The sequence below is a fragment of the Thrips palmi genome, unplaced genomic scaffold, assembly GCF_012932325.1.
Source record: "Thrips palmi isolate BJ-2018 unplaced genomic scaffold, TpBJ-2018v1 HiC_scaffold_12, whole genome shotgun sequence".
Classification (NCBI taxonomy): domain Eukaryota; kingdom Metazoa; phylum Arthropoda; class Insecta; order Thysanoptera; family Thripidae; genus Thrips; species Thrips palmi.
Genome location: NW_023144623.1, coordinates 4,806,754 through 4,824,593, shown reverse-complemented (window position 1 = coordinate 4,824,593; position 17,840 = coordinate 4,806,754). Strand labels below are relative to the sequence as shown.

General features: G+C 45.2%; 4 protein-coding genes across 8 annotated transcripts; 1 reads left to right on the top strand and 3 right to left on the bottom strand.

Moving 5' to 3' along the window:
• Positions 1–243: 243 nt before the first annotated feature.
• Positions 244–6,139, bottom strand: LOC117640357 (ras GTPase-activating protein-binding protein 2). Of its 2 annotated transcripts, none has more exons than XM_034376816.1 (10): positions 5,957–6,139; positions 4,944–5,114; positions 4,666–4,849; positions 4,320–4,586; positions 3,858–4,230; positions 3,676–3,773; positions 3,431–3,593; positions 3,249–3,355; positions 3,012–3,167; positions 244–2,936 (listed from the first exon to the last, which is right to left on the bottom strand). In XM_034376816.1, the coding sequence occupies exons 2-10, from the start codon at positions 5,039–5,041 to the stop codon at positions 2,592–2,594; spliced, it is 1,791 nt and encodes a 596-aa protein (XP_034232707.1). In that variant the 5' UTR covers positions 5,042–5,114; positions 5,957–6,139; the 3' UTR covers positions 244–2,591. The 2 variants fall into 2 exon arrangements, with proteins under 2 accessions (XP_034232707.1, XP_034232708.1); XM_034376817.1 differs by lacking the exon at positions 5,957–6,139 and adding an exon at positions 5,283–5,422.
• Positions 6,140–6,893: 754 nt separating this feature from the next.
• On the bottom strand, positions 6,894–12,878 carry LOC117640359 (RNA-binding protein squid). 4 transcript variants are annotated; one of them, XM_034376820.1, is made up of 9 exons: positions 12,601–12,875; positions 10,434–10,474; positions 10,180–10,307; positions 8,624–8,770; positions 8,322–8,544; positions 7,986–8,054; positions 7,766–7,867; positions 7,291–7,388; positions 6,894–7,200 (listed from the first exon to the last, which is right to left on the bottom strand). In XM_034376820.1, exons 1-8 carry the CDS (start codon positions 12,741–12,743, stop codon positions 7,321–7,323), a joined length of 921 nt encoding a protein of 306 aa, XP_034232711.1. In that variant the 5' UTR covers positions 12,744–12,875; the 3' UTR covers positions 6,894–7,200; positions 7,291–7,320. The 4 variants fall into 4 exon arrangements, with proteins under 4 accessions (XP_034232711.1, XP_034232712.1, XP_034232713.1 ...); XM_034376821.1 differs by lacking the exon at positions 7,291–7,388 and having other exon boundaries at positions 12,601–12,878; XM_034376822.1 differs by lacking the exon at positions 7,986–8,054 and having other exon boundaries at positions 12,601–12,874.
• Positions 12,879–12,993: 115 nt separating this feature from the next.
• On the top strand, positions 12,994–17,110 carry LOC117640356. The gene is made up of 13 exons (XM_034376815.1): positions 12,994–13,041; positions 13,140–13,390; positions 13,465–13,582; positions 13,660–13,806; positions 13,886–14,064; positions 14,154–14,582; positions 15,060–15,252; positions 15,411–15,621; positions 15,717–15,891; positions 15,972–16,082; positions 16,156–16,304; positions 16,374–16,608; positions 16,686–17,110. The coding sequence occupies exons 2-13, from the start codon at positions 13,373–13,375 to the stop codon at positions 16,899–16,901; spliced, it is 2,181 nt and encodes a 726-aa protein (XP_034232706.1). The 5' UTR covers positions 12,994–13,041; positions 13,140–13,372; the 3' UTR covers positions 16,902–17,110.
• Positions 16,942–17,819, bottom strand: LOC117640361 (NADH dehydrogenase [ubiquinone] 1 beta subcomplex subunit 2, mitochondrial-like). Its single transcript, XM_034376824.1, has 3 exons — positions 17,597–17,819; positions 17,217–17,343; positions 16,942–17,134 (listed from the first exon to the last, which is right to left on the bottom strand). Exons 1-3 carry the CDS (start codon positions 17,701–17,703, stop codon positions 17,045–17,047), a joined length of 324 nt encoding a protein of 107 aa, XP_034232715.1. The 5' UTR covers positions 17,704–17,819; the 3' UTR covers positions 16,942–17,044.
• Between the last annotated feature and the right edge of the window lie 21 nt (positions 17,820–17,840).

The following is a 17,840-nucleotide window of genomic DNA, read 5'->3' as shown; positions in this document are numbered from 1 at the left end:
TGGGTGGGTTCGCTCACAGCGCGGGGTGTCTATCCGTCTGTCCACTGCCCACGCAATTGCGGCTGCGAGAGTTTGAAAGGTTATGTAATACCTTCCGAAGTCGGACTGTGTGTTCTTTCCCTTCTGAGTCAAAGGAATTGTCTAGACACTACCCCTGAACCCTCGCAAAAACTGAAGTCTGTGACAACCGGTATTCATGCACCATTGGAAGGGTTAAAAGGCTGGGTAAGAAACTGCAAATTGTTACAAAAAGGGAAACATTTTTTATTTCTTTCATCTAATTATCACAGGGAAATTAAAAAAAAAATCAACTACAATAACATGATAGACTGGGAAAGGCATTTCATAATGCCTGAGGCAATTGCAGTATTAGGTAGGACACTGAAGAACTGAGGAGTTAAAAACCAATGCAGTGCAGCTCACATAGGCTCTAAAGAAATAAATAAAATGAAAACTAAATTTAGAAAAGCTATTGATGGGATAGCACAATGAGCTGCACTGGTACACCAACTCAAAACAGAATATACGTTCAATAGAACACTCGAACTGATATGAAATTGTTGACCCTAATAACACAGGAATTCATCTCACAAAAAGTAGAACTCCATCAGTTGAGAGATATCCAGTTCCCTTTACATAACCAAGAAGACACCAATCTATCAAGTATTTCAAGATCATTTTATACCATTTTAAACTGATAGGCCAAAAGTGACTAATTAAATAATAATAAAAAAAAAGAGAGAATACCAACAGAACTTTGATACTTCACATGTAAAGAAAACATAAAAACAGAAATGAAACATAAAATTTCCTTCATTATGCAAGACCCACTGAAGTAATTGTTAGACCTTTAAAACAAAACAAGTAGCATTTTATTTTAATAAAAAGAAGCATGAAATAATGCCAAACAGACTTCATAAATATATTTTTTTTTAGAGTGCATAACAAAAAGGAAATTAACCCCAGACAACCACAGATCCAGTAATTCAGCACCAATACTCGTCCAGGTCCCCTCCACAACTGCTCAACACCACTATTAAAAGGGCTAGATTAGTTGATCTAAGAATGTCTTCAACCGCAAATCTGTTTTAAATTAAAACAATAACTTAACAAAATTCTTACCATACAACTAGTGCAGCTACTGAAGTCATCAATAGATCAATGCCTCGAACCCCACTACCCTGTTGTCACTTTCATTGCCTATGTCACAGTCAGCATCATTCACACGTACAAAAATACCTTATAAAACACATAAGAGGCCCGCATTACAGTTTACAGGGAAAAAAAGCTAGGGTTAGATTTAAAAGCACCAAAGAATGCCAACAGGGTAGTACAGTACAATGAGTAGAGGTGGGGCAGCTGGCCTGGGATGGTCCACTAAGCCTCCCCATCAACCATTCAGTTCAATGCGGAACTGAAACGGTATTTTTTTCTTGTTCACAATAAATACAATTTGTAACTTTGTTACATATAAGCCACAATATGATGGAATGTGAGGATTGGTTGCAACAGACTAATATTCAAGGCTTGGTCCAAGACCAAAATATATTTTGCCTCACTGGAGGCAGGGATATGAATTCAAAAGGCATTCTATGGTAACCAATACTGTGACAATAACCAACATACTGTCTACTTCTCACCACTGAGAACACTAATAAAAAAAAAATACCATTGCAGTCCCAAGTTTTTACGTGCACATGTATCAATGGATGGCACAACAGTATAAATGAGTACAGATTAATTTTTTTTTGTTCACTTTTTGAAGACCCATGGCTGCCACCTGCTCCAAGCAGCTCTAGAATTCCCCTCCTGGACAAAACCTCCAAACAGGAACTCGGACTAGGCCAGCCACGCAAACCTTTAATACCTTTGGCACTCACTAAGTACATTATTTCCACAAATCTGACAAAACAGCAATAGGCATCACCAGGAGTGAATGAAGCCAGGAAAGGTCGGCGCCCTTTCTTTTTGTACCACTATCAGTCTAACAGGTAATACTGCTCTCGAAACCTGCTTTAGAAGAGCAGTTCAGGTTATTAATGGTTCAAGAGACAGCAAGGCAACAAAATGAAGTAGTTACCATTACAATGTGTATTTTGAATCATGCTAGTGTGGTGAACTCACTAATTGCATGAGTTGTTGGTGCCAATAAATTGCAAGTTGCTAGCAAGTTATCATCACCTAAGCAAGAAAAACAAAAAAGGATCGAGACACATTAAAAATAATATCTTACTTCAAATGAAATGAATCCATCACTTAAAAATAGATCAGCTACGATTTCTTCCATTAAAACAGGTCTCAGCTCAGAGAAAAATGTCCAATTTCAGTAACTTGGGAGTTTCAAGAGAGGACACCCTGAAACTAAGCAGGTCTAAATGCTCATGTCCCCTAAACGACTAGAGTTACTAACACTTGTGCAAACTCTCATCGATGCAGTCTTGGTTTGTTTGTTTGTTTTGTTTTTTTTTCACTCGGCGCCTACGAGTCTGCTCGTATCAGAACGGAGAAAAAAAATTAAAAGGAAAATAATTGGTTGTTGTTAGTAGATCCGGTGTGGGCCGCGAGTCGTCTGCAGCCACCCGGCACCTGGTTTACTGACGGCGGGGAGCGTAGCCGCCTCGGTTGCTGCCATTCATGTTGCCGCCACGTCCGGGGCCGCCCTGGCCGCCAGGACCTCCCTCACGCTCACGGTTGAAGTTGCCTCCGCCGCGGCCGCCGCGCATGCCGGAGCCGCCGCGGGGGGCAGAGCCGGGCTGGCCCATCCTGGGGTTGCCCATGTTGCTGGGCCCCACGCCGCCGCGGCCCACCATGGAGCCGTCGCCGCGCGGCCCGGGGCGCCCGTCCCGGTCCCGGCCGTCCGGACCGTTGCCAGTGTCGTTGCGGTTGCGCGGCTTCTTCTCCTCCACATTCAATTTCTGGGAGTCGAACATGATCGGCTGTGGCAGCAGGACAAGTCGGGGTCAATTGAAATTCACACAGACTCACACAGGACCTGCATCGACGAAACTTACCCTCTTCTCCAGTACAGCCTTGACAGATGAAGCATCTTCGAATGTGATAAATCCATAGTTGGGTACTTTATTGCCAGGAGGGCCGTTTCCTTTGAGGTTGTTGTTTTTGCTGTGGATGCGGAGGTCTGCCACATTTCCATACATAGCGAACAGTTTCTGAAATAAAGGAACAATAATTGAGCGACATGTACAGTGGTTGCTTTGCAACACATTCGGAGTCATTGAAGGCAGTGTTACCTTCAGCTCCTCCTCTGTTACGTGGTGGGGAAGGTTGCCCAAGAACAGCTGGTTGTGGTCAGGGTAGGGAGCGGTGTTGCTTGGACCGGATCGGCGGCGTTCACCATCTGGAAAAGTTCTTCATGAAGCTACGCACTCATGAGCTCAAGCCACCACAAAAACGCTTTTGGACACCAGCTCACCTGAGTCGTCACTGAATGGGGGACGGCCACCCTGCCTGTCCATGGAGGGACGGCCAATGCCCCTCACATTGGTGGCTCCACGAGTCGGTCGGACATTGCCAGGTCGGTGGGCAGCTGGTGGTCCAGATGCCATGGAGCTATGTTCCGTACGCTGGGCAGGAGGCTGGAATGTGGTTTTGAGGCAGTTAGTACAAAAGGTGCTTCATGTTTCACGGAATTGACAGATTAAGATGCAAGACATTAACCGGAGATGTTGGCGATGTCTTTGAAGAGATGGCAGAGTAGCCAGCAGTCTGACTGAATCCCTTCAGAAGAGTGGCGTAGGTCTTGGGCTCGTTGTGCACTGCAATTAAAGAATGCCTTTAAACTCTTTCCTGAGAGAAAATAAAAGTCACAGTTAACACGTCACGCAGCGCACTCAACTCACCAGCCTCACTGGGTTGGTCTTCAAATGACTCGTTCAGGGTAGACTCATCTTTCTCGTCCTGAGTAGCACCCAAGGATGCAGCTTCCTCCTCCTGCTCATTACCGTGAGCATCAGCCGACTCGTCAATATCCTCAGTAGACTCCTCAGGCATAACATTGGGTTCCTCAACAGGAGCTTGAGGAATGGGTTGCACAAGAGGGGCACTAGGGACTGGTTGTTGAGTGGCAGTGACTGAAGAGGGCTGAACTGGAGTCGGGACTGGAGCCTGAGTGATGGGCTGAGGAGCAACGGGTGGCAAAGATGACATCTCCTCCACATGTACCATACCATTGACGGTGGGCTGCATAATCTGAGGCTGTGCACCTCCGATCAGCTGCAACAAAGGGGGTCAAAGTGTCAGCAAAAGGATGCATGTGCATGATAGCAGAACAGTACCATAGGTAGACCCAGCTACTTTACTACCTGCTGAGGATGAGATGGCTGGTAGTACTGTGGGTTCTGGGATGGCGGCTGCTGCATAGGCTGAGAGATATCCACCCCAGATTCCACATCCTCTTCACCATCAGATCGTCCAGAGTCATGGTCAAGGTCCTCATCACTAACAAGCATGTCCTGGTAGCGGAAGATGTCATTGTGCACATAGTACTTCTTGGGAGACTGAGCCGCGAGTACAAAGGTCTGTGTGAAGCGTCGCATAGGCTGGCCACCATTGGACAGTTCACCAGTCACCTGAACAGACAAAGAAAATGACAACAGACCAAACAAAGACAACAAACTAGACTTGTCACCAGCTGTAAGTCAATGTTACCTGGACCACAACACCATCCCCAAGGGTAGCCTGAGAATCGACTTGGCTGATTTTAGCATGGCAGTCACGGAAGTTCAGTCGTTGAATCATTTGATGGATCTGTCGCTGGCCAACCATTGGTTTGGTCTCCCGGTTAGGGGGGTCCAGGCCACCATGGACAAAGGATGAGTTGTTGTTGTAGAATCTGCACACCAGAAACAAAAATAATTTAGATAAACCATTTGACAAGATGGCAATCTAAGAATGCAGAAAGGGAAAAACACAACAAGACAAATTACCTGTGAAGGTGTGCTGGAGCTTTGTTCAGCAGTGTGTAGTACTGGCGAACAAACTCCCGTCCCACGCACTGCGGAGTTGGAGGGGCCTCCATGACCATTTCCTGGGTACTTCTATGAGGACGGTAAACCACTAGGATAAATTGAGCCTTGGAAGAAGACTGGAATCAGTCTCTGAAACAGATCAAGATAAAGCGTTAAAGACTAGTCACGCACAGCAATTCACTAGATAAGCTTTGGTACGAATGGATTAGTTATCAGGCTATCTGTCAGGTGCCAAAATTCCAAATCCAGCCCCCAACTCGGCGCACCTCCACACTCCACTGATAACACATTACACACCAAATGACCCAGAATCAGAGCCGCCCCCAATTTGATCGATTTCGCCCCCAGAAGAGGCAGGAGGGTGGAGCGTGCCGCCTGTTGGGCGCGAGACGAGACGGAGACGAGAACGAGTCGACCGCGAGGTGGCCCTGCACACTGAGAGGCCTGGCTGTGCCTGCCCGCGGCCAGCCTAGAGGGAGAGGGAGCGACGACCGGCAACACCAGGCCGACAAGCCGACGCCAGCCCCGCGGGGAGGGCGGTACCGGGTACCTGTCGCTACCCTCGGCCGCGCCCCGAAAGGCCTCAACCCCTGTTGGCATCGGCACCGAGCAGCCGAGTCTCAAGGAGAACTAGGCCCAATGAATCGGATCGGCCTGCGTACGAACAATGGGCAGCATGGCGGGATGGGTCGCGAGTCGTCAACTTGGCGGGCAACTGCTCGCACGCCTGCCCTTTTCGGCCAGACAAGCGCTCCCAGACTCGCCTCCGTCCTCTGGGCGTGGCCCACACACGTGAAAATGAACGATACCGATGCAAGGGCGAGTGCCCCTGGTGCCCCAGCAGCGGTGGACGCACCAACGCTAAGCCGTAGGACGAGCGCGAGCGCGTAGGTACGAGTCCTTCATGAGCGAAACCCAACCCGCACCAAGCGCACACTCATTTCAATGGAAAGTACTTCTCATTCACTCACCTTTCCGCTGTCAGACGGGTGAAGGGGTGTCTGCGTTGCGAACTTAAAACTAGTATCTACAGAATGTAATGAGTAACAAATTTGCTACGTTTGTTAGGCCTACGCAATCGAAGTGATGGGTGCACTCTCTGCAAGCACACTGGTGTCACCATGTGTTTTGCGCAGGCGAGGTGCGCAGAAGATGAAAGATGGCGGCGGCGCGTTCCCAAACGCCGAGAAGTTTCCACCCGACAAGCGGTGGTCGCTTTTTAAAATTCGTCTTTCCGAAAATTAGTTGAAGTTTGCTACTTCTTTGAACCAATAATTTTTGAAAGTGAAATAAATCTGTATGAAAAACTGTCTGTGATCGGTAGTTCGTCCGTTTTTACGGTTTTGAGCCGGTGCCGGCCCGGCATCATGGATATTACGTCATAGCGCGCGCTCTTTGAATAGTCCTCGCAGTCCTCGTTTTGGCAAAGAGCATTTGCTGTCATTTTTTCAGATCTATCTTGCGCAATGCGTGTGACCGAAACAATGAATGTTTCTTTTGAAATTCATGTCTCGTTGCCATCGATAGAAATAAATTGAAATAATCTTCATGAAGTTTCCATCAAGTGTCTATGTTTTTCACAAAAAATTAAGTGCATGGAACTTGTAGTGATGTAAGCGTACTTGACGCTTGGGCAAGGATAGGAAGAAAGATTCAGTCAAAAATGTACAGTAGAAATTTTATTTCCAAAATTCCTACAATAATAATAAATGCCACTAGACCTCATGTCTCAACAGCACATAAACATAAATTTCTGACACTGATTACATTGGTTTACTGACTGGCTCAAGGCCGTTCTGTGAAGATAACACATAACAGCACAATAATTGCACATCATAGAAAACCTTAAACCTAAGTGACTGCTTCCGCAGGTTGTCAGGCCACTTGCCGTAGGAAAAATACAATAAATACAGTATAAGTAATTTATTAAAAGCATCTTACTTGTTTTCATTGTACATTTAATATGCCATGTGGCAAGATGGAATATGAGTGTACTACAATACACAGACTAAAACTTAATAATAAAAAAAATTTTCTCACAGAAATCAAAATAGAAATTAAGTTATTCCACTTGTACACAGCATCATTATCTGTCACTGTCTTGTCCTAAAATTTAGACTTCTTCGCCAGGCTCTCCAGGAGGCAGCCAGCTTTCAATGGAATGACAATGGCGCACATGAAATGAAAATGAAGATGATGAACCCAAGGATTTATGCTGTAACAAAAAGAAAATAAACATTAGAAACACTGCTTTGAGAGTACCTTCTTTCCTTTGGGGTAATGCCCTGAAGCACTAATGACCCACCATGAGTGAATGATGATGAAGATTCGTCCCTTAATATGGTTGATGCCTCGTCGCAGACCGACCCCTGCCTGTTTTGCCTCCATAGCCACCACTTCCTCCTGCAACACCAACCACAAAGTCGCAATATTTAGCCATGAAGCAGTAACTAGATGCTTTACAATCAACCCAAGACATACACCAAGCAAGCACATGGTTATTGATGTTAAACTTTAATTTTACTTAAAACTTCAGCCAAATCTGCTCTAAGATAGGCTAATTACTAAAACTAGTTACTACTAGTAATAAATAAATTGTAAGATTTCTAATTAAAAATATCTAAGCAATTGTGGGCAAAATGAAAATGATAAATAATACACTGGTGTGAGAAGTGAGAAACTCAGGAGAATTTGGTACCATATGAGAAACAAATGGTGGCAAAGCTTCCCTTAAGACCCCTTAATGCTTTCAACCCCATGAAATATACCAAGTTTCTTACCGTAGCCTCCATAATTGTTGTAGCCGCTGTAGTCATATCCACCGTAGCCTCCATATCCACCACCATAACCACCACCGTAATAGTCGTAGCCACCGCCGTAACCTGCAACAAGCATAACATTTCAGTGAGACCGACGCATCTACTTAGAGCTCTATTGGGGCCGGGAGGGGGGGACTTCATGAGCACATGAGGATTAGTTAATCTACTGTTAAATACCAACCATCATAGCCCTGGCCATAGCCATAGCCCCCGTAGCCCTGGTTTCCCCAGCCTTGGCCTCCGTAGCCTCCTAGAAAAAAAGATTACAATTAGTCTGGCTGAAGGCCTTTCTTTACTTTGAACCTTGGTATGATGGTCAGCTTTTTGGTAAATCAAAGAGCAAAAAAATCCCCATGGCTTTTAAATGGTGCAGTTCTCTAAGAATATGAACTTATAGAGCTTATGAACAGCTCGTCAAGGCTATTAGTCCCTTGATAGAGAATCAGCACATCCCGATCTAATCCCCCAGTACCCTCTCGTCCCTACGCCCCAGGTTCAAGGGGCCACCCATAATTACCTCGGCCGCGCCCCCGTCCACCACGCCCCCCTCGGCCTCCACGCATGCCTCCCATCTCATTGGGTTTGGGTGTCGCCTTCTTGACATCCACTTCCTTTCCGCTGATGGACTGTTTAGGGTTCTTCAGGAGTTCCATTACTACTTGTTCTGATTCAAATGTGATGAAGCAGAAGCCTTTTCTTTGGTTCTTGGTTTTGTCGAAGGGCATCTCAACATCAACAATCTGTAGACACAAGGGCATTATTAGGCATGGAACTAAGGCAAATAAAAACATTCATCAATGCCTACAGGATAATACTTACAGTGCCGAACTGCGCGAAGTGATTTTTGATCTCGTCATCGCTGAGTTCTGAAGTAAGACCGCCAACAAAGATCTTTCCATGCCTGGCTTTGGCTTTCTTGGGGTCGACCTTCTTGTTGTTGATTATGTGATCACCAGCTTGTAATACCTAGAACAAAATGGAACAACAAATTAAATACCAGATCATGATCTTGCTAGCCTATCAGAGATTCTAAAAACGAGCTTAACAGGACTGCTTAGTCAAAATAGAGCTCCTAGCCAGATCAACAAGAAACAGAGATAACTGTTCACTCAGTGTATACAATGGTAATAGTTTCTTCAATGCCTATCAGTAGCAGAACTGGATGAACCCATCATTGTGAACAGAATTAGAACTACAACAAATAATAAGTAAGCTATTGTTTCATCAGCATAGAAAAGGCTCATAATAACTATTCAGTAGCAAAACTGGCTGTGGATGAACAACATCACAAGAAACAAAACTTCTGAGTTCTAACGCAATGATTGCATCTATGTTTGTATGTTTGTATTAAAAAGCAGGTCTGAGGAAAGTTAGTGATTCTCATCAAAGTCAACAGTAGAACTCAATCAATTATTGGAAATTGGTCAATTAATTTATGTCCACCCAAATAATAAAACTAAGCCACATCACAAGGGAACACTAATAAGAGCTGTTCACTCAGTTTATGCAATGGTAATGGTTTCTTCAATGCATTTCAGCAGCAGAACTGGATGAACCCATCATTGCGAACAGAATTAGAATAACTACACCAAATTTTAAGGAATCTTTTGCTTCATCAGGATAAAAGGCTCATCATAGTTATTCAGTAGCAAAACTGGCTGTGGATGAACAACATCACACGAAACAAAACTTCTAGTTCTAAAAGAATTTTGCATCTGTATGACAGAGCAGCTCTCTTGAGGTAAGTTAGTGGCAACGAGAACAATCAATTTATGTCCGCAGACAAATTTAAATAAAGCCATATAACAAGGGAATGAGCTGTTCACTCAGTATGTACAATGGTAAAAGTTTCTTCAATGGCTATCAGTAGCAGAACTGGATGAACCCATCATCGTGAACAGAATTAAAACTACACCAAATAATAAGAAAGCCATTGTTTCATCAGCAAAGAAGGGCTCATCATAGCTATTCAGTAGCAAAACTGGCTGTGGATGAACAACATCACACGAAACAATACTTCTAGCTCAAACACAATGAGTGCATCAATGAGAAAGAGCAGATCTCTGAGGAAAGTTACTGGTAACATGATATTCTCTCATCGTAGTCAACAGCAGAACTGACTTATCTTTGGGAACTGGTCAATTAATTTATATCCGCCCATACATTGAAATTAAGACAAATCACAAGGGAACACTAACTAGAGCTGTTCACTCAGTATATGCATTGGTAATAGTTTCTTCAAGGCATTTCAGCAGCAGAACTGGATGAACCCATCATTGCGAACAGAATTGGAACAAGCCTACTTTTGTAAAAATGCATAAGAACTCCTGACCCCGTTTAACTTTTAAGCGCACTGATCAGTTAAAAAAAGTTACCTTATCAATAGTTGATGACTGTGAGAAGACAATAAAGGCAAATCCTCTTGATCGTCCGGTGGTGGGGTCAGTCTTGACATTGATGCTTTCAATCTCTCCATAAGATCCGAAGTGTTCCCTGAGCTCCTCTGAAAGAAAAATCAAAAGTTAGAATCAGGAAACATGAGAATTAACAGGAGGAAAGACTTTTCAGAAAGTAAGCCCACGCCTCCCCTCCCAGACTAGCTTGCATTTACTTGTAAGAAAGTACTCACTATCTGTGGTTTCCCAGCTGAGACCACCAACAAAGAGTTTCCTGAAACCATAGATTTACTATAAGAAGAGTGGTCATGGAGCTGAGACCTACGTCTAGCCAAGGAAGCTTTACTTTAACCTGGCTTTACTCTTTAATCTAGAAATTTCCTAGAGTGTATCAAACAAGAAAATTACTGTACAGTCAATGAAAGAGCAATCCTTAGGAACGGCAGCAAACTGAACTTCAATGCTCAATGGAATCTGCAATATCTCCAGAAGGAAGAAAAAACATCTGCAAGTTGTTACGAGAAATGATGCTGGATGACAAAATTATGAAATGTGACAATTAAATTGAAGACTGTCAGTGACTCTGGTCAAATTGATTTAGGCGGCCCAACAAGCAAAGCAAAAAAATGGCCCAAACTGACCAGACAGGATTTCACTTAGACCACAAGAAAGTAACCCAGGGATAAATACCATGGGCCTGCTCCCCGCGGTCAGCTCCCCGACTGCTGTGGTGAGGTTTGTCACCTGCAGGAAAGGAAGACAGGTTAGTCTACACCGCTCCAGAACCGAGAGCCTCCTTTCTTCAGGAACATTTTGTCTTGAAGACAACCAACGACGTTAGACGTACTTACTGACACCAAAACTAAATAACAGAATGGGCTTGAGAGCCAAACAAAGTTGAATTCGTTGAGAGCAGGCACAGGTTGGAAAGACTATTTAAGTTAAGATTAAAATCAGTACTCATGAACATAATTACTAGAAAATCAAACTGCCACCAAATCTTAGTGCTACACAAATTATTGAACAGCTAAAAATTTTGTAATTGGGCTGACCTTTAATACCTGAAATCCACAAGAGCAAAATGTAACTGAAGGAAAGGAAGTACAGGAGAAAAATAAAAGCTTAAGCTAGAGCCTACAAATTGATTTGGAAAAAACTTAGTGTTAATAACTTTATATACTTTAACATGAAGTTTGGTATATAAAAAAAGAATCTGAAAGGACATTGTTTATGATCAGCATGGACTGGAGGAAAAATGAGTCAAAATTTAAAATTTGTTATTTACATTCGATGAATCATTCTAAACTGGTGCCAAATGCCATAAAACGCCTCCACAAATTTAATGAACTGACCCAAAACAAATGAACAAAGAAAAAAAACAACCCAATAAATTAAAATAAAATTCCCGAGAAAAGATGTACCAAGAATGCACCAACGTTAGACCTGTAATGTAAACAACCACTGATATTACCAAGACCAAAATCAAGAATATATGGAGGCATTTCTTAGACTCAAGGCACCAGGTCAAAATAATACTTCGTAACTGATTTACTTGCTGAAAGAGAAGTAGCTAAGGAACTTATGAAACTTTCGTTAATCCTTTGAAAATTTACTTAATGTAAACATCCACTCTGGGACAGCTGAGTAAGAAGAGAATGTAATGCAAGCAGAGAGAACTCCCCTCTGAAAAGCTACTTCACACTTTATCAAGAACACATTTTGTAGGAAAAAAAGAAGAAGAAATTAGGAACTAATCTAAATCTTTGAATGTAGGTTACACATTAAAATAAAATGGCCGCCACGCCAACGTGGAACAAAATTGAAAACCGGCAAGGAAACATTCCTACAAGGGCTTCTCACTTAACCAAGTTTCAAAACAGCTGAAAATAGAACATTTTTTTGACCGACGAGTGGCAGCCCCACGCAGTAAGAAACTAATGCGCCTTGGTGGGACCACAGGCACAGGCTACCAGAGTGCTGACCGACGCTAAAAACCCAAGCGGTCTCGGATAAGACGCCATGTTGAGAAAATAGAAAAATCGATACCAGAAAGGAACGGCGATAACTACATGCACAAAGAACACTTCCTTTCAAAAACGATAAATAGTGTATAAAAAGGCGACAGACAGTTAACCAAGAATAATAAGAGAATGTGATGAACGAAAAAAAGGAACAAACAAGTCACGCCCTCAGAGAAAAACACGCTTGGGTAATGAAGCCTACACGAGACATTGAGTTCTAGCCTTAGGAAAATAGACCGTTTTGAACTGTAGTATCAGTGAGCTTGAGTTGCTGCCCATGGTTCAAACGTTAACGGAATAACACTATTCCGGCCGGTATAAAAAAGACGCGATAACGGCAAAGGTACTTGAAAGATGGCGTACAAGTCCCTTCACTTACCTCTCGTCATCCTTGCCAGGGGCCTCCGCGCTACCGCTGTCCTGAGGAGCATCACCTCCTCCGTTCATTTGGTCATCCTGCTGATACTCTTGATCAGTGATGTCCTGGTTAAAACCGTTGTTGTAGTCCTGGTTTTCTGCCATTTTCGGCGTGTGAAGTGACGACTCGGAGTAAAGTGTCGCTTGCCGTTCACGGGGCAGCCGAAGTGGAAGAGGGGCAAATGAGGCCGTCTGCGTCACCAGCCAGGTCAGCCGGGCAGTGCACTCTGGGAAACCTCGCCGTCGGCCAATCCCGTGGCGGCTCTCAAACTCGCCGGCCTCCCATTGGCTGTTCCGAGGGGGCATTCGACATTGACCTATAAAGTGCACTCAGAAACCACGACGCCGCCACAACAACACAAAAAACAACATGCTTGTCCTCAAGACTTTGTCCCACGGATCTGTAAGCACTCCACAATAGACTGAAAATTTTCGGAACTGAAAGTAATCAACCGCAAGCCACACCAATTAAAACTGTGGCGTGGTTGCTCTCCTGTTTAGCTCCGGATATGCCTCATTCGCTGCCCGGAATCGAAGATCGCGGACTTCCGGGGACCGATTTTTCGAACGTTTGGAATCGGCGGCACCCTCAACAACCCCCAACAATGTCTCACCCAAATCGTTTAGGAAACAAAAATAATGTGAAAGAACAAAAACATCTGTTTTGACAGACAATCCCTTTAAAGTTATTTGGTTCTAAATTTCAGAGTAAATTTCAATACACAGAAACAAAAATGCGGCAGTGCAAGAAGGTAATGGTGTTGTAATCTTTTGCATCCTGTACTCATCCTAATTTTGTTTTTCAAATTTTTCAAATCTTGTATAGGAGCTAACCGACGTGTGGCGAGCCCTGAATAAAATAAGAGCAGCAGTTTTCCGGGTCAACTTAGATCTATGGAAATACTTCAAACCTCTTGATCCAGAAGGCAACAATCTCACATCAGGTATACAATTGTTTTAATTTTTGTATCAAGTCGATGAGTACGATCCAATTTTATTATTTGATATTGTACCTTTGCAGAATCCAACTTTGTTGGCGTCTTGTCTGGAGTACTGCGCGGGGAGATCGGACTATCAGACCAGGAAATAGCAGAGATCACTGACTACTTTAGAGTTCAGGATGGACGCATATTTTATGGCCAGTTTTGTTCAGTTATTCATGACAATGGTACATACATCCATTACTCTCAGGTTGTGTCCAGCTAGGTCATTCCCTTTGGAGCAAAAATTAGCTACCCTGTTTCCAGTGCCGGACTTTGAGAAGAACCTCCCGCTGGTTTCTGGACACGAATGGGAAGACCCCTTTCACGTCAACGCACTCAGTGTCACAGAGGAACGAAGACTTAAGATACTTCTTACAAAGATAGCAACAGCTGTAAACATGAGGAAGCTTGTGCTCCGACCCTACTTCCAAGACTATGAACTGGTAGACCCCCCAATCTGACAGTACAGTTCCTTCCAAACACTAAAATCGTGTCACAGGGTCGAGTGATACTATGAATTGACCTTCCTCAGCTTACGAAGAACGAGGGCGTGGTGACGGTGAGCCACTTCGCGCGCATCCTGGCGCACCTGCGGCTCCTCGTGGCCGACGTGGACTTCCACCTGCTGCTCAAGAAGTTCATGAAGTCGAGCTACACGGTCAACTACGTCGCCTTCCTGGAGGTCATCGACCGCATCACCAAGACGCTCACGGAGCAGCAGATGCTGGACGTCGGCGGCGACCTCATCGCGCGCTTCCCGACGCGCTGCATCACCGCCGCGCTGCCCAAGCTGCCGCGGCCCGAGGTGGGCCACATCGCGCTGGACACGGTGTTCGGGCCGCAGGCCATCTTCCACCCCGTGTCCAAGCCGCCCGCGGACCGCGAGTCGCTGCACCGCGTGCTGCGCCGCATCCAGCAGTACGTGTGGCGCCACCGCATCAGGGTCGCCGAGTTCTTCAAGGTGCGTGCCTGCGGCGCCTGCCTGCAGACTGATTCCGAGAGTCGTTTTCGTCGCTCTGTCTCTCTCGCACTCATGGGGCGTTCCCTATGGGCGCGAGAGAGACAGAGCGACGAAAACGACTCTCGGAATCAGTCTGCTGCCTGCGGTTGGATGCCAAGGTTTTGCTCCCCCGCCCTCGCCCGCCCTCTTCTTGCCCCTCGAGATCTACCCGAACTGTACGCAGGCAAAAGGCGACACATTACCCCTGTAAGTAGGCAAAAAGTGCTACTTTGTCCTTCCCTCGGGGCAATTCTGGATCCACCCCTTGCTTTTCGGTGGCGGATTCCAGAGTTGGCGGGCAATGTAGCGAAAGTTGCCTACTTCCAACGGCAAGCGAGACGTTTTCCCCATCTTTCAGGGCAGACACCCTTCCCGTAACGCCAACTTGTGCTCTAGTTTAGGACAAAGGATGGGTAACATATTTCGATCGTGGCGCAGGACTTCGACCCCCTGCGTAGCGGCCGGGTGACGAAGGAGCAGTTCAGGCGCTGCCTGGACGCCATGGGGCTGGCCGGCACGCAGAGGCTGTACCTCGCCGAGCCGGACATCGAGATAGTCACCATCATGTACACCGACCCCAATGACGAGCAGCGCGTCATCCACACCGCCTTCACGGACGACATCGAGCACGGTATACTGCAGACCGTCTCCGAGAGTCGTCCTCGCCTCTCTCATCGCACCCATAGCAGCGGCCCATGAGTGCGAGAGAGACGGAGCGGGAACCGAACTCCTTAAGGGAAGGCCAGACTATTGTGTCGTTCCCTACCTTTGTTTGGTCTCGCTCGGCAGTGTTCTCGGCACGAACCCTGGAGAAGACCCCCACGTTCGAGGTGGACTCTCCGGGCCAGGAGGTGCGGGATGTGGAGCCTCCCGGTCGACTGCCCTGGCTCAAGGCGTGCGTGCGCGTCGTGGACCTCTGCGAGGACGCCGTCGAGCAGCTCAAGCACCGCGTCCGGAAGAGGCGCATCAACTTGAGGCCCATTTTCCACGACTACGATCCGTACGCCCACCTCCAACCAGCCCTGACCGTGCGCTGTGCTGGCTGTGCGCCACACATTCATTCCCGAGTACATTTGACAAATTCTCCCTGCGCAGATTGAACAAAGGCCACGTGACCAGGGCCCAGTTCCGCCAGTGCTTGGTGTTCAACTCGTTGCTGCCGCCAAAAGAACATCTGTATGCTTTGGAGCAGCGGTTCAGTGATGATATGGGGGTGGATTACTACAGACTCCTGCGAGAAGTGGAGCCTGGAACACTGGAAGAGCCACTGGTAAAAGCACAACCAAAAATGCAGATATTTCTACCAAGAAAAAAAAGTTTTTAGGAATAGTAACTATTTTTCTTTTCCAGTACAATGACTTCTTCGAAAACCGTAAGTTAGTGAATTGGAAAGAGTGGAACGACCATCCAGAACGCCGCGAGAAAGACATAGTTTGGATACTTGCAAAGATAAAGGCCAAGGTAAAGAGAGTCAACATTGTTTTGCTTTCCCATTCCAAGACCAAACTATATGCCCCATGACTGTCCTTTACAGGTTGTGCGAGAAAGAGTCCGAATTAAGGATGCATTGCACGATTATGACAACTTCAACCACTCAGTTATCATGAAAGAGGACTTTGAACGGGTCCTGAATGTCTTAAATTTTGGCCTCACAAAAACAGAGATTGCAACACTGTGTGATGTGTAAGTTCCTCAGTTTAACTTTGTATCAAACTATTCATTATAGAAATTTAATTAAAGGACTTCTTACAGTTTCGGAGCAGTGAAGAGACCTGGATGGGTGGACTATGTTCGATTCAATGCTGTTGTGGATGAAGCACTCACAGTGGACGAACTGCAGAGAGCTCCTCTCATAACACCTCTGCAACACGTCCCTCCGAATGAAACAAATAGGAACTTCATGAACTATGAAGAAAGGGCCCTTGCAGGACGCGCATTGGAAAAACTAGCTAGGAAACCTCACCAGAACTTGGAGGACATATTCAAGGTAAGCAGTGAAACTATATGGATTGGCAATTTCAAAATGTGTGTTACACGATAATATTACATGATTGAAATTGACAGGATTACGATCATGAAAACATTGGATCAGTGACACAAGAGCAGTTTACCAAAGCACTGGCCTTACGAAACATGTTGACTCTCCTGTCAATGCCGGAATTGGCAGCGGTTCAGAAATCCTTTGGAGTTGAGCGAGGACTGAGGGATGAAGTTGACTACCGTGCATTCAAGAAGGCACTTGATATAATCTTTGCAAACAACAAAAGGAGACCCGTGTAATGATAAATATGAAATTATTTTCAACAGAAATTAAACAAACCTACGAGCATTGAATAAATTTAATGTGTTGCGTGAAACCAGAAAATATGTACATTATTATCAGCCCGGCTAAAATTTACAATAATTGTATTTAATTACAAAATCTAAGAACGGCTTGGGGGTTCATAATCATCTGGGGGGACTCCAAGTTCCTCGTCAGTCCACTTAGATGCGTCGGGCCAATCATACTCTCCCTGAAATGTAAAATAAGACTCTATATGCCAAACTTTTCAGGAACATAGCTGTATAATAAACACAAAATCGGCAAAAACTTACAATAAGGTGGTCGTAGCTCACTATACACTTGAAACAGACCCACCACCAAAAGATAGTGTACGCAATATCAGCTGCTCTTTCTTGCGCTTCACTGCCTGGGGCCTCACCGATCCCACGGTAACGGAATCTGGAAAGAAACAAACCAACAAGCTGTAGTTTGGCATGATACCTCAAAAGAGCATCACTAATCAAAACCAAATGTCACTTAAGTTCTCAAAACAAATATTCCACAGAAGTGAAGCCACAGATTCGAATGTCTCAAGTCAGCAGGAAAGTATATCTCAACATGTCATCCAAGAAATAATTGATGGAACATTAAAATGAGTCCTATTCGACTTGATACTCGATTGAAAACTCAACAACTTGAACGTAGTACTCACGTTCCTCCAGAGTTCCGCACTTGAATAGCCACTCGGTGGACAGCTGGGCTCTTCGCCGAGCTGACAAGGGCGCGGCCGAGGAGAGGCAAACCCCTGGAGACCAGCATTTTGCTTCCTTCGAGGACTAAATCTCACTTTAATGTGCGAGTGACCCTTTCACCCGAAAAACATCAGCTGGGGCTGAGAGGTTAGACTGCTACAGACGAAACGACAAAACAAGCAGAAGAAAATAAAAACATGGAGA

Excerpts from the sequence above, each read along its gene's own strand:
- LOC117640361 (XM_034376824.1), bottom strand. The coding sequence starts at position 17,703 with ATGCTGGTCTCCAGGGGTTTGCCTCTCCTCGGCCGCGCCCTTGTCAGC. Across the intron at positions 17,344-17,596 it reads GTGCGGAACTCTGGAGGAAC|ATTCCGTTACCGTGGGATCG; the intron begins GTGAGTACTACG and ends GTTTCTTTCCAG. Across the intron at positions 17,135-17,216 it reads TGAGCTACGACCACCTTATT|GGAGAGTATGATTGGCCCGA; the intron begins GTAAGTTTTTGC and ends TTTACATTTCAG.
- LOC117640357 (XM_034376816.1), bottom strand. The coding sequence starts at position 5,041 with ATGGTCATGGAGGCCCCTCCAACTCCGCAGTGCGTGGGACGGGAGTTT. Across the intron at positions 4,231-4,319 it reads AGCCATCTCATCCTCAGCAG|CTGATCGGAGGTGCACAGCC; the intron begins GTAGTAAAGTAG and ends CCTTTGTTGCAG. Across the intron at positions 3,356-3,430 it reads CCCATTCAGTGACGACTCAG|ATGGTGAACGCCGCCGATCC; the intron begins GTGAGCTGGTGT and ends GAACTTTTCCAG.
- LOC117640356 (XM_034376815.1), top strand. Across the intron at positions 14,065-14,153 it reads ACTTCCAAGACTATGAACTG|CTTACGAAGAACGAGGGCGT; the intron begins GTAGACCCCCCA and ends GACCTTCCTCAG. Across the intron at positions 15,622-15,716 it reads ATTTTCCACGACTACGATCC|ATTGAACAAAGGCCACGTGA; the intron begins GTACGCCCACCT and ends CTCCCTGCGCAG.
- LOC117640359 (XM_034376820.1), bottom strand. The coding sequence starts at position 12,743 with ATGGCAGAAAACCAGGACTACAACAACGGTTTTAACCAGGACATCACT. Across the intron at positions 8,771-10,179 it reads AGTCATCAACTATTGATAAG|GTATTACAAGCTGGTGATCA; the intron begins GTAACTTTTTTT and ends ATTTTGTTCTAG. Across the intron at positions 8,545-8,623 it reads ACTTCGCGCAGTTCGGCACT|ATTGTTGATGTTGAGATGCC; the intron begins GTAAGTATTATC and ends TTGTGTCTACAG.